Source organism: Ovis aries, chromosome 2, assembly GCF_016772045.2.
Source record: "Ovis aries strain OAR_USU_Benz2616 breed Rambouillet chromosome 2, ARS-UI_Ramb_v3.0, whole genome shotgun sequence".
Lineage (NCBI taxonomy): Eukaryota > Metazoa > Chordata > Mammalia > Artiodactyla > Bovidae > Ovis > Ovis aries.
In genome coordinates, this window is record NC_056055.1 from 239151860 (window position 1) to 239166918 (window position 15059).

The window sequence follows — 15059 nt, forward strand, 5'->3', positions numbered from 1 at the left end:
AGGACTAAGGGAGATGGTTTGGTGCAGGTGCCAGGAGGGCCGGGGGCACTCGCAGTGGCCAGGGAAGGGTAGCTGCGGCGACGGCTCTCACCCAGTCCAGAGGATGAAGTCCGGCTCTGGCTCGATCTCCTTCATGGCGTAGATGGAGGAGTTGATGAGGATCCAGGGAGAATCACAGAGATAGTGGCCCCAGGGGCCTGCGTTGGGCACCGGCTGGGAGCCTGCAGACGGGCATACCTGGAGAGGATCTTCAGACACCTTGTAGTCAGGGTCCAGGTGCAGGTCAGAGATGTGCCAGAACTTCCCTGCAGGGACAAGGAGACCCCTCTAATATGGGTTCCTCCCTGAGCCTGGCTGGGGAGGGATCAGGGGAACCCTGGGGTAGGAGAGGGGAGTTTACACAGGTGAAAGGAAGTTTTCTCCAAGTCCAGGGCTGGGCTTTGCCCAGGGAGGCGCTGAGCAGAACAGAAAATAGGCTTAGTTCTGTCCCTGACCTCTGACCTTTGACAAGATCCTTTCTATCTCCCCACATCTCAGTGTTCCCAGCAGCAGGAGGAGGGATTGGACTGTATGACCTTCAGGAATCCTTCAGGAGTTCTGTGTAGAGTGCTTGTTTTAAAGTAAAGATAAGTTAAACATGGAACCACGTACTAGCTGTGCGACTCTGGGTGAGATGCTTCACCTCTCTGAGCCAACAACTAGAGCTAAATGTTATGCTCTAGGGAAATATATACAAAAATCTGGGAGAAGGCTTACACACCAAAGGCATCATAAGATCTTGCTAATTAATACCAGCAAAAAGCTGGGGAATATGCGTGGAAATAAAAAAGAAAGAAGCCTGAGCACCAAAGAATTGATGTGTTTGAACTGTGGTGTTGGAGAAGACTCTTGGACTGCAAGGATATCAAACCAGTCAATCCTAAAGGAAATCAACCCTGAATATTCATGGGAAGGACTAATGCCGAAGCTGAAGCTCCAATCCTATGGCCACCTGTACAAAGAGCTGACTCATTAGAAAAGACCCTGATGCTGGGAAAGACTGAAGGCAGAAGAAGGGGATGACAGAGGGTGAGATGGTTGGATGGCATCACTGACTCAACGGACACAAGTTTGAGCAGACTCCCAGAGATAGTGATGTACAGGGAAGCCTGGTGTGCTGCAGTCCATGGGGTCACAAAGCGTTGGACATGATTGAGCTACTGAACAACAAAAATGTGTGGAAATGGTGTTTATGAGTAGTAGACCAGAAAAGGTGGAATGTCATTTCAGACTGGCTTGAATTTCTCATTGCGGGCCTACTTGTTAGTGACTCTGGATGTAAGGTGAAACGCCAAAAATCTCTAGGTGTAACACAAAGAAGGGAATCTAAAGAAACGGGCTTTGGAGTGGCTTTCTCATCTGCATCCAGCACAGGGCCTGGTGTAAGTGGTTTCAACCATGCCTATTGAAGGAGAGGTTGAACAGGTTTGGCCTCTCCCCTAATTCCTGTTTCCAGAATTTCCTCACTTTCCACCATCGCTCTCACTTCCTCCTCCACTTCCTGTGTCACTCAGCACCAACAGTCAACACCCACCCATCCCAGTAAAATGGGCCTGGGCCTGGGAGTCTGCCTTCTATTGCCCTCAGGGTTGGCTAGCCAGTCCCCGACTCTTTCCACCCTCCCTGCCTCCCTCCCCCCAGTGACTCTGAACCAAAGGTAAAGTCTGGACCCTGATCTCACTCCTTGATGCTTCTGAGCTTTGGCCCACCTCTCCTGATCTAAACCTGGTCTCCGGAAAGAATCAGAAACTTGTTCATAACAAGGTGCACACGACTGATTAAACAAACCGTGGTCCCTCCCATGATCATTATATAATCATCCTCCTCACAGCCCTGAAGGAATTGATCATTATCCCCTTTCCATTTTGGTGATAAGGAGATGAAAGTTCAGAGGTCAACATGCTTAGGATCACATGGTAAACGCTGGGGGCCAGCGGCGGGGGCGCGGGAGGGTGGAGGCAGGGGCAGTCCTCGGCTCCCTAATCACTCCCAGGAAAATGTGATTTGCTAAGGGGGTAAAATCAATGCCTTTTATTTTAACTCCTTTTGTAGATCGTCTATGCCTGCATTTTAAGTTTTTACCCTAACTGAGAGTCTCTGTCTATAATGGGGGGAAGTGAAACTTTTCACACGAATAGTGATCACTAACATATTTGAAATTACACCTACAGGGGCAACATCCTAACGTAGAGAAAAGAAAGCAACCATCCCATTTCATCAAGAAAGTGGGCAGAGTTGGGGGGCTTTCCTGCCGATGGCGGTAAGTGGGTCGCACCTGCTTCCAGTCAGGCCGGCCAGGTTGGCTATGGAAGCTTGAGAAACTTTTTCCTTCTGTCTGGCACACGGGGCCCTTGCTTCCTCTGCAGACCATACAGAGGTCATCCGTTTGCCTCAAGCAGGCACTTCTCAGCAAACCACAAACGTGGAGCAGCTCTTCCCCTCTGATGTCAGCCCTCAAAGTTCTCAATAAGCATTTCTTCACTTCAGAAACTCCTTGTCTGCGGCTCGAGTGTCAGCTGTTGGTGTTTCTCTCTTCTGGCAAGTTCCAGACTAGTCAGAGTAGAACTGGAACTCCTTCCAGGCTCCCTTGCGCTTCCTATGACCTCTCTGTGCAAATGTGAGAGTGCGTGTGCGTGCGTGTGCATGTGCGTGTGTGTGTGTGTGTGTGTGTGTGTGTGTGTGTGCAGATGCTTGCCTTTATGCCCACGGCCTCAAAGGCCTGACTTTGGGAGAGGTCAGGAGAGTGGAAAGAATGGCTGAGAGGGCCAGAGGTTCAGACATGGGCAGACCTCAGGCTCCAGTCTCCTCACTGTGGAGGCCGACCATAGACCCCTTCTCTTCTCCTTGGCCCCAACCCCGTCCACTCGCTCTCCTCACGGGGCCTCTTTCGTGACTCTGCCGCTTTCCCCAGTCCTCTTGGGTCATCGCACGGCTACCTTCTCTTCTTCATTGAGGTCTCAGCTGGAGAATCATCTCCTCAGATAAGACTTCTCTGACTGCCTTTGCTCAAGTTCCACTTCTTTCCACCCATCTGGTCTCTAGCTGGGTGACTCCAAATGACCCTCCCATTTTATTTTTTCAGAGCACTCTCACACATGAAATTATCTTGTTGACTTGGCTGTTGGACATCTGCCCTGTCTACAGTGTCAGAGTGCTTGATCCCAGAATGCTTTCATGATACATCTATGCTACCCATAAGAGAACGGAGCCACAGGCTTCTATGGAATTAGTCACAGACTGTAAGGAATTGAGGTCTAATTATCATGTCATGGAGAAGAAGGTGAGCACAAGGACCCTGAAGAGGGAGGCAGGTTACTGGGTTTCCTCATCCTGGGCCCCTTGGACTGCAAGGAGATCAAACCAGTCAATCCTAAAGGGAATCAATCCTGAATATTCATTAGAAGGACTGATGTTGCAGCTGAAGCTCCCATACTTTGGCCACCTAATGCAAAGAGCCGACTCATTAGAAAAGACCCTGATTCTGGGAAAGATTGAAGGCAGGAGAAGGGGACGACAGAGGGTGAGATGGTTGGATGGCATCACTGACTCAATGGACATGAGTTTGAGCCAGCTCCGGGATATAGTGAAAGACAGGGAAGCCTGGCGTGCTGCAGTCCATGGGGTTGCAAAGAGCTGGAGACGACTGAGTGACTGAACAACAGCAACAACCCAGGCTGAGGACTCTGAGCAAGCCAGTTGGGCTGAGGGTGTTTGACATCTGGTCTACTTCTCTATAACCATCAAATAAGACAGTGAACAAGAAAGAGCCTGTCCAAAGCACATGAAAAGATGCTCAACATCACTAATTACTAGAGAAATGCAAATAAAAACTGGTCACAGCAGTCAGAAGGGCCATTATCAAAAAGCCTACAAACAATAAATGCTGGTGAGGGTGTGGAGAAAAGGAAACCCTCATACTGTTGGTGGGAATGCAAACTGGTAGAGTCACTATGGAGTAGAGTATGGAAGTTGCTTTAAAAACTGAAAATAGAACTATTATATGATCCAGCAGTCCCACTCCTGGCCATATACCCAGAAAAAAAAGATAATTTGAAAAGATACATGCACTCCCATGTTCGTTGCAGCACTATTCACAAATGGCCAGGACAGAAGCAACCTAAATGTCCACCAACAGAGGACTGGATAAAGAAGATGTGGAATGTATGCAATGGAGAATTACTCGGCCATTAAAAAGAACAAAACAATGCCATTTGCAGCAAGATGCATGGACCTAGAGATTCTCATCGGAGAAGGAAATGGCAACCCACTCCAGTATTCTTGCCTGAAAAATCCCATGGATGGAGGAGCCTGGTGGGCTAAACCTCTTGGGCTTGCTAAGAGTGGGACACGACCGAGGGACTAACACACAGAGATTCTCATACTGAGTAAAGTCAGATAGAGAAAGACAAATATCATATGATATCGCTTATATGTGGAATCTTAAAAAAAAAAAGGGTACAAATGAACTTATCTACAAAACAGAAATAGATTTACAGAGGTAGAAAATAAACTTATGGTTGGGGGGAGGTAACAAGAGGGGGAGGGATAAACTGGAAGATTGGGAATTGACACACACACTACCGTATACAAAATCGATACTAATAAGGGCCTACTGTGTAGCACAAGGAACTCTACTCAGTGCTCTGTGATGGCCTGTGTGGTAGGGAAACCTAAAAAGGAGTGGGTTTATGTGTTTGTACAGCAGTTTCACTTTTTCCCAGATTCACACCTGGGATTGGCACAACACTGTAGATCAATCATACTTCAACAAAAATTTTTAAAAAGGAAAATATGATGTTTAATTTCTGTACATATTTTATTCATGTGAAAGTCAGTGGTGTCCACTCTTTGTGACCCCATGGACCATACAGTCCATGGAATTCTCCAGGCCTGAATACTGGAGTGGGTAGCCTTTCCCTTCTCCAGAGTTTCTTCCCAACCCAGCTGTCAAACCCAGGTCTCCCGCATTGCGGGCGGATTCTTTACCAGCTGAACCACAAGGAAATCTCAAGAATACTGGATTGGGTAGCCTATCCCTTCTCCAGCGGATCTTCCCGAACCAGGAATCTAACTGGAGTCTCCTGCATTGCAGGTGGATTCTTTACCAACTGAGCTATCAGGGAAGCCCACTGATGGATATACAATAATTTAATCAATGCTACTGATGGACTGATGCTGAAGCTGAAACTCCAATACTTTGGCCACCTAATTTGAAGAACTGACTCATTGGAAAAGATCCTGATGCTGGGCAAGATTGAAGGCAGGAGGAGAAGGGGATGACAGAGGATGAGATCACTGGATGGCATTACCAACTCGATGGACATGAGTTTGAGCAAGTTCCATGAGTTAGTGATGTACAGGGAAGCCTGGCGTGCTGCAGTCCTTGGGATTGCAGAGAGTCGGACATGACTGAGTGACTGAACTCAACTGAATTAATGCTACATAATATTTATATTTCTTTCAGTTGGTTTTTTTTTACCCATTGTAAATTATAATGCTTTTTTCCTTCTTTACTTTTTAAAAACATTTTTTGGAGTATAAGTTGATTAAAATGTTGCATTTGTTTCTGCTAGACAACAAAGTGAGGCAGTTGTGCAGATGCATGTACCCACCTCTTTCGGATTCTTATCCGATGTGGGTCATTGCAGAGTGTTAAGGGAGTTCCCTGTGCTAGCCTATAGATTATAGTGCTTTTTTCCTTAAGAATAAAAACTCCAGTAGAGAAAGATGTGAACATTTCAAGGCTTTTATTAATGTACTAGATATCTCACTGAAGATGTGAATGTTATAAAAAATGTTTGCCAATTTGGCTGGTGAAAAATGAGATCTCATTAGTTATTTTGCATTTCTTGAATTTCTAGTGAATCTGAATATTTTAAATATGTTTATTGGCCACTTGTATTTCTTTTTTGGTGACTTTCCTACTTGTGTGTTCTTTGCCCGTTTCTATTGAAAGAAAGAAAGTGAATGTCAGTCAGTCATGTTTGACTCTTTGCGACCTCATGGGCTATCCATGGAATTCTCCAGGCCAAAATACTAGAATAGCCTTTCCCTTCTCCAGGGGACTTTCCCAACCCAGGGATCGAACCCAGGGTCTCCCATATTGCAGGCAGATTCTTTATTTCTATTGAGGTGTTCCATTATTTTTCTTAGTTTGTAAGAGCCCTTGTCTGTATAACATTAACCCTTTATCTATCATATATGCTGTAACGTTGGAAGGGGGGATAAAGACTTCCTTTTCTGCTTCTCCTGGTAAGTAAAATTAAGCAAAGAAGCAGACTACAAAACTATATATGTAGTGTGGTAGTCATTTTATTTTTAAAAGCACATAAAAATGAAGAGAAACATTTATAAGGAACCCAATGAAAAAGTTTATGATTTTTAAAATACTTTTTTCTATTTTTCCTTTTTTTTTTAAATCAGTGAAGATATTTAAACTACAATTGGTGTGTCCTTTTCCTCCCAATTAGATTTTAAAAGTTCCTAGGGGACAGAGATAACGATGCTTCACTTGTCCCCTGCAGTGGCTTACAATTGTCTGACAAATAAATACAATGGTGAATTAACATTTCTATTTTATTTAACTGTAAGAGTTTTACTCTCAGAGGTATTTTCTTGTTACTTTCACTGTGGTCTTGGTTGGTTGCCCTGGGAAGCAGTGGAATGAAATAGTTGTTTAAGAGACTAATTATAGAAGAGGCAGTGTGTGGTGCTCAGGATATAGCTATAGTTAGCAACCTTGGAAGCTGTCAGTTAACATCTTCGGTTAATCTCCTTGCCTGGTCCCTCAAGCTCTCTCCGAGTCTTGCTCATGAAGTATAGAAACCCACTGACACCAGCCAGATACAGGTATATCTGTGTCACTGTGTCACTCAGACCCCATTGTTAGACAAAGTTCTACTAAAATAAAAACTTCCTTCTCTACTTTTCTTTTCCCCAAGAGATCTTTTAAAAAATATTTATTCATTTGGCTGCATCAGGTCGTAGTTGTGGCACATGGGCACACTCTAAGGCATGTGGGATCCTAGTTCCCCGACCAGGGATCAAACCCATGTTCTCTGCATAGCAAGGCGGATTCTTAACCACTGGACTACCAAGGAAGTCCCTTTACTTTTTAATAAAAAAAAAAAAATCAGTCTCAGAGCCATCCCTGTAGTCACTAATGATCTAATGATGAAAAAACACAGGACTTTAGGTTTGTGGTCTCAGCAGCTAGAGAAACTGGCACTTGACACCACCACCCTCCTGGTTTCCCACTGTTACATGGTGTTTCCAATACAGGGTAAAAAGGGCATTTCTGGGATTATTTTGCACCTAGGCTTGGTCCAAGTGCAGCAAATAGCATCCCATCATGGTCTGAAGAGGCACTGAGTTATTGCAGGGGGTGGTCAGGGTTGGTTTCAACTGAGTTTCCTGCAAATGGGCAAAGGCTAACTAAGCTTAATTAATATGGCTAAGTAGCTGAGAAATGATATTTCATTTCATAAAGTTGGGGTTCACAGTTGCTAGCATATTAGGATCAACTCTCCTAATGCTTTTGCCTCAAATGAAAATGAGTTAGAAGTCAAGCTCTTTGAGGATAAGCTCCAAGTGAGGACAGTGAACTATTGGATGTTCAGTGCCCTTTGTGCCTTAGGCAGCAAAGCTGGTCATTGGAAGGCTGGTGTACGGCTTCACCTGGAAGAGCCATCTCTCCTGAATAACAGATTATGGCCCTGGTAGAAAAGTCCTCCTTGGGACTCCCCTGGTGGTCCAGTGGATGAGACTCCACACTCAGGGGGCCCGAGTTCAATCCCTGGCCAGGGAACTAAGATCCCACGTACCGCAATTAAGCCCATGTGCCACAACTACTGAGCCCGTGTGTGCCAACAAAGACCCAGCACAGCCAAAATAGATTTAAAACTAAGTGTTTTTTTAAAACGGAAGAAAGAAAAGTGCTCCTTGACATTATTATTGGTCAACTCACAAAAAAAGAGTAGCGTGGTGGGGAAGAGAGGTGCAGTCAGTCGAAGCCTAGACAACTTCAGAGGCAGTTGGGGACTTCTCCAAGTGCGCCATTCAGCAGGGAGAGGCCCTGTCTATCTACTTTCAATTTTTTAAAAAAATTTTTGGCCACATTCCACAGCATATGAGACCTTAGTTCCCTGACTAGGGATTGAACTCATACCCTCCACATTAAAAAAGCAGAGTTTTAACCACTGGACCACTGGGGAAGTCCCTGCATGCTGGTAAGTTGCTTCAGAATGTGTCTGACTCTTTGCACCCCTGTGAACTGTAGCCCACCAGGTTCCTCTGACCATGGGATTCTCCAGGCAAGAATACTGGAGCGGGTTGCCATTTCCTCCTCCAGGGGATCTTCCCAAACCAGGTATCCAACTCAAGTCTCTTTTGTCTCCTCCATAGGCAGGTGGGTTCTTTACTACTAGTGCCCCCGGGGGAAGTCCCTATCCACCTTCAATTCTAACGACACATAATATGGTTGCCTACCCCTTCTGGTGGGCTTCCCATAATGTTTTTCCTTCTTCTCCTCCTACACTCTCCCCTCAACATCTCCCTCCATATGACTTGCTGGAACCCCTTCTATTACTGTATTTGAAAAAAAAAGTATAATATTTTCAAATAAATCACTGTGTTCAACCAGAAAAAAAGCGGGGAGGGGTGTTTGTCCAGAGGACTCTCCACACACCACTGTCCCTGGCAATTACCCCCAGGACCCAGAGTGAGACTGGGAGGGTGTAGGGAGGTGGGCACTTTAACACTTTATCCTTTGGACCAGAGATTCTCAAACATTACCATGAAGACACCTCATCTGGGGAAATCTCATGAAAATTAAGAAACTCTATATCCACACTGCTTGGATCTTTTACAGTAAGAATGTATTCTCAAAATCCTTGAGTTTTAAGAAAAGGTACCAATCTTAGCTATCATTATTATTCATTAATCATTGAGACTATAAATAAACTTGGCATCAAGTATAGTGAGTGTTGAGGGCACAGACCTGTTTGGAATTTCAGCTCCAGTGCTCATTAGCTGGGTGAACTGACTCTCTGCCAATTTCTTCATCTGTAAAATGGCAACAACAGCGCCCCCTACCTTTCACAGTTATTGTGAGGTTTAAAACAAGACAATATGAGAGAATGCATAAGCCCTCATCAATGCAAAGCAGCAATTTCTCTGAATTTGATCACTGGGGATCCTGCAGTTCTGCTTTCACCACGGAAGGGAGATGGGATGAGGGGGGTGGCTGTGTCCTTCTCCTGCCTGCTCCAGCACCCACTCAGCTGCTGTCCTCTGCAGGTGAAGGTCCAGGGCCAGGAACAATGTGGAGACAAATGCTGTCCTCTCCGGGCTGGTTCTACTTGAGCAGAGGGCTGGTGGGCACAGCATACCCTCTAGCTTTAATTCTGAGAGCTCAACTCTGCTTCCTGTGCCTGGGCAGGCAAAACAGTCTCTTGGCCCTCCTTCTTCACCAAGGTGTCACCAGGCTAACTTTGTACCCTGGGGACAACAGATACAGAACCCAGAGCCTAATCCCTCTGTAAGGCCCATGGAAATGTCTGAGACCTGGAAAAAATAAATGTATTGGTTCCAAAGTTCAAGGGGAAAAATCTGTGCCATCAAAACCAACAATATATTTCAAATGCAACATTTTTAAATGTCATTAAAAAGTAGGGACTTCCTAAGACTCTGAGCTCCCAATGCAGGCAGCCACGGTTCAATCCTTGGTCAAGGAATGGGATCCCACATGCCACAACCAAGAGTTCACCTGCCACAACTAAAGATCCTGCATGCTGCGACAAAGACCGCAGATCCCTTGTGCTGCAGCTAGGACCTGGGGCAGCCAAATAAATAAACACAATTAATATAGCTAATATATTTTAAAAATTATTTTTAGAAGTCATTAAAAATCATATATAATGTGAGATCTTTTTACTGATTCATGTTGGGGTGGAGGAGATGAAAAAATCATTCCTAGAGTCTAAGACAGTCTTAAAGTGTCTGAAAAGTGAGTTTGCTTATGGTCAGAGAAAAGAAGAGGAAGGCAGGAAAACACCTGCCATTTATTTAGCACCTACTGAAGGCCGGATGCTGTGCCAAGCCCTCTGCCTATGTAGCCTCACAGCAAAATGATGAAATACGTTCTATTATCATACCCATTTTACAGATGAGGAAGCTGAGCTAGTTAGTGGTAGACCTATGATTCATACTGTACTTGAAAAGAAATGATCACAGTGCACTTTGCCACTAGCTAGCCATGTGACCTTAGATATTAAAAAAAAAAAAAGGTCTCAAACTTTTATAGCACATTGCAGTGTAAGTGCATGAGCTCACCTTATTTAATCTCACCTCCTATAGTATTATCCTTATTTTACAGATAGTGAAATAGAGACTCAAGGTCACATAGATATTAAAAGGTAGTACATAGGTTTTCTGGCTTAAGGCAGTGGATTATTTTTTGAAAAGACATGCATGAAATTTGAAATCAGAGAAATCTTGTTTTGAATCCTGGGTACACTTTCAATGGCAACTTGAACAAGAGATTTCCTCAGCTGAGCCTCCGTGTCCCCATTTCTGTAAAATGGGGATAACGATACTAGTAGAAAAGGGGTGGATGGCCACGGAGTGGACAAACCAGCCTGAGTGCATAATCCCTGGGCTGCTCTGCCCCTTGGACCTCAGGTTTTCTTCTCTTCTGGAGCCTCTTTTTTCTGAAGCATAACATTTGTGTATTGCACAAAGGTTATCTGTTTTATCAGTTTTAACTGCCTATGATTCCGTGACTTATCTGTTATGCATACAACCCACCATAAAGCAACATTGGTCCCAATTTGGTGGCTCAGAGGTTAAAGTGTCTGCCTGGAATGCAGGAGACCCTGGTTTGATCCCTGGGTTGGGAAGATCCCCTGGAGAAGGAAATGGCAACCCGCTCCAGTACTCTTGCATGGAGAATCCCATGGAGGGAGGAGCCTGGTAGGCTACAGTCCATGGGGTCGCAAAGAGTCGGACACGACTGAGCGACTTTACTTACCTTACTTCAGTCCTTTGTGGGGATTTTTGCTGTTGTTGTTTTCTGCTTTGGTTTGGTTTTACAGTAGGTCCTTGTTAGTTATCTATTTTATTTTTTTTATTTTATTATTTTATATATATATATATATATATTTTTTGGCTGTGCCACACAAGATCTTAGTTCCTTGACTAGGGATCGAATTCATGACCCCTGCATTGGAAGCACAGAGCCTTAACCACTTGACTGCCAGGGAAGTCTGTGATTTTCTGTTTTAAAAACAGCAGCGTGTATATGTCAATCCCAAACTCTCAATCTATCCCCCACCCCTTTCCCCTGGTAACCATAAATCTGTTCTCTGTGAGTTTGTTCTTGTTTTGTGAATAAGTTCATTTGGACTTTTTTTTTTTTTTTTTTTTTTTAGATTTGCATACAAGCTATCAGAGAAGCAAATGGCAACCCACTCCAGTATTCTTGCCTGGAGAATCCCAGGGACAGAGGAGCCTGGTGGGCTATAGTCCATGGGATCGCAAAGAGCTGGACACAACTGAGTGACTAAATAGCAATAACAATAATAAGCTATCATTTTTGATGCTAAGCAATGATCCCAAACACTTCAGTTATAACTCCTCCTCTGTAAACCACTGCCCTACAAAACACAAAGGGTTAACTTGTTAAAACCGATCCCTTGTGTTAGCTGGAAGAAGGGATAGGCTACCCACTCCAGTATTCTTGGGCTTCCCTTGTGGCTCAGCTGGTAAAGAATCCGCCTGCAATGCGGGAGACCTGGGTTTGATCCCTGGGTTGGGAAGATCCCCTGGAGAAGGGAAAGGCTGCCCACTCCAGTATTCTGGCCTGGAGAATTCCATGGAGTATATAGCCCATGGGGTTGCAAAGAGTGAGACACGACTGAGCGCCTTTCACTTCACTTCACTTCACTTGTGTTAGCTGTGTGGATTGCCATCGCCTCACAGCAGCTCCAAGAGGCAGGCTCGTCATTCTTCAGGGAAATGTTTGCCTCCCACACTGGCTCCCACGGAAAGAACTTGTAGGCTTGTCTGCAGTTAGAGGCTGAGGGATAAATGCTGTGTAGCCTCCGGTTTGTGTGGGAGGAGATGAAACCAGCAAGTTGGCGCCCCACCCAAGTTCTTGGCTAAGGATGGTGCAGGTAGAAACTCCATGGCTTTATGCAAAGCAAGGGTGATGGCTATCTGACTGGGTGTCTCAAAAGTCTGCACTTCAGGAAGAGACTCAGATTCTGAAAAAACTGACAGGTGTTACGGAATTCTTTTTAAATTTAACTCCAGTTTTAGATTATAGATGTATACAGTCCAGAAAAGTTTGAAGGAAAGAGGGGGGAGGAAGTAGTACCCACAATCCCAAGAGGACCCATCAAAGTGTATGGTGGAAAGGTGGCTGAGTACGAACTTGGTCTCACCACTTTCCAGCTGTGGAGTTTTGTGTCCCCTCTGGGTCTCATTTTCCTCATCCACAAAATGGATATAATGGTAATAGTACCTACTTTACAGGTAAACAATCTGCCTGCAGTGCGGGAGACCCAGGTTTGATCCTTGGGTCGGGAAGATCCCCTGGAGAAGGAAATGGGAACCCACTCCAGTATTCTTACCTGGAGAATGCCATGGACACAGGAGCCTGGCAGGCTACAGTCCGTGGGGTTGCAAGAGTTGGACACAACTTAGCAACTAAACCACCACTACAAGGACTATAAAAATCAGAGGAGGTGTTTTCACTTCGTTTTTCAAATGGGTTTTAAAAGGACAATATATGTCAAGCACAAAGCATAAGCACAGTATATAGTAAGTACTCAGAAAATAAATGTTAGCTCTTCTTGACTATTTTCCTTTTTTTTTGCATGTTTTTATATACTTTTTCTTTTTCTTTTTTTTTTTTTTTTGGCTGCACCTCCTAGCTTGTGGGATCCTAGTTCCCTGACCAGGGATTGAACCCGGGCAGTGAAAGCATGGAGTTCTAACCACCAAACAGCCCACGAATTCCCTCACTTGGTGTTCTTAAAATTGTCTACAAGTTTACACATGAGCTGGCACCAGCCCCTGGCCCCACCCCCATCATCTCCCAACATCCATATCCCTCTACCCCGCCATCCCCCCATTCTCTGAGCTCCGCCATGCTGGCCTCCTGCTTTTGCTCACACATATGTCCTGTGCATCCAGCTCAGGGCCTGTGAACTTTTTGTCCTCTGTTGCTGGAATGTTCTTCTGGACATCCACATAGCTCTCTCCCATGCTGCCTTAGGTCTCTAGTCAAATACCACTTTATTTGACAGTTCTTCTCTGCTACCCCTTAAGTAATCTTTCTCCCCCATCCTCCCTACTCCTTTATTCTGCTTTGTTATTCTCCGTTACCCTTGTTATTTCCTGGAATATGTATTTCTTTGTCCATGTGTCTTTTAGTCTGTTTCTCCTGAGGTGAAGGGAGGCTTCACCAGCACTGGAATTTTGTTTCTTTTCTGCCACATCCCTGGTTCCAAGAATAGTGCATGATTCATTTTTTGGTTCAAAATAATTTTTTCTTGTCCAGGACATTTTAGTTCTTGTGTCTTGTTTTTGTTTTGAAGAACTATAAGTTCAAGCTTAGGAAAGCTCGCCTTTGTCTTAAACAAAACAACAAAGCTTTTGTATCATTTGCTAATCTAATGTCCTTTTAAGTGAGAGATGGGAGAAATCTAGCAAGGATACAATTTATACCATAAATGATGCGGATCTATGTAGTGCGTGCATGCACACTGTTGACAAAATGAAAATCTGCTGGTGGCATTTGCAGAAAAGAAACCCCTGCAGGTCTCTGGGGTTGTGGTTTATTCTCAAAGTCGTGTCTGACTCTTTGCAACCCCATGGTCTATAGCCACCAAGCTCCTCTGTCCATGGGATTCTCCAGGCAAGAATATTGGAGTGGGTTGCCATTCCCTTCTCCAGTTGCAGATTTCTAAACAACAGTGACCTCTGTTAGGAAATTCTAAAATGTGTTCCAGATCCAAAAAGGAATGAGGTTAGTAAAATGCTTCAACAGAGTTCCAATAAAATACTAGATTTGAGAGCTACTCAACCAATATTTGTTGAATGAATTCACGAATGTGCCTGCTACCTTCTACCTCTACCAGCTGGCTGGCTCTTAGACAGCTCTGAACAATGTCCATGTTCCTTCCGTGGCCAGCCATCACCTCCACTTAACAATCTTAGGCTCAAACAGCACACCCTCCACCCACTAACTCTCTCCCCCAGCCTCCCCAGCTGAGCTCCCTGTCTTGCTATTCTTAGCAACATTTTCAGCTTACCTACCTGGTGCAGCTCTGGCGACTCCCCAGGAGGCCAGGAAAATCAGCACCCCCGGCAGCCTCATCCTGGGGTTTCGTCTGATGGGAGCTTTTGTTCCAGCCACAGACTTCCTAGCTAGGTGTTGATGGTCGCGTGTCAGAGCAGAACTTCCCGTCCAGTCACCAGCTGTTTCCAGACACTCAGGGCTTCTGGCTCCTCTGGCTTTTCTTCCTTTGCCCAGGGGGGTGTGAGCAGGGTTTGCCCCGGGAGCTGCACTTGCCAGGCCTTTGGACTCTCACGTAAGAAGCAGCACCAGTCCTGCCAGTTCCTCAGAGCGTGTTGGTCAGTCCAGTCAGCAACTGGAAACTCACTCAGCCGCAGTCACCAGCCAGCAAATATCCACTTTCGGAGTTTTCATGCTGCCCCACCCCAGGAGAACAGACTGTAGAAACTGTCCGGCCTTTGCCATCAAAGGAACTTGAGTGCTTGTTGGAGACTGAGCTGCTTGACCACAAATGAACCCAGACCAAGAGTCATCTGTTCATTCACGCGGAAACCCTGTCCTGGGGAGATAAGAGTGACCCAAGGCCACCACTCTGCCCTCTAGAGGAAGAAGCAGGCCACTGGACTGCAGTTCTGCGTGACAGGTGGCTTGACAAGCCCAGAGGAGGGAGCTCACCCTCTGAGGAAACTGAGAGGGCCTCTGGGAGGAGGTGACATGG

General features: G+C 45.3%; 1 protein-coding gene across 2 annotated transcripts in view; it reads right to left on the reverse strand.

Moving 5' to 3' along the window:
* The window catches only part of SMPDL3B (sphingomyelin phosphodiesterase acid like 3B), a 31385-nt gene extending 16679 nt beyond the window's left edge, over positions 1-14706 (reverse strand). For both annotated transcript variants that reach the window (XM_012150886.5, XM_004005072.6), the window contains exons 1-2: positions 14362-14706; positions 92-305 (exon numbers count right to left, since the gene is read on the reverse strand). In XM_012150886.5, coding sequence (XP_012006276.3) covers positions 92-305; positions 14362-14422 — 275 coding nt within the window. In that variant the 5' untranslated portion in view covers positions 14423-14706. The remainder of the gene's footprint in view (positions 1-91; positions 306-14361) is intronic.
* Positions 14707-15059: the final 353 nt, after the last annotated feature.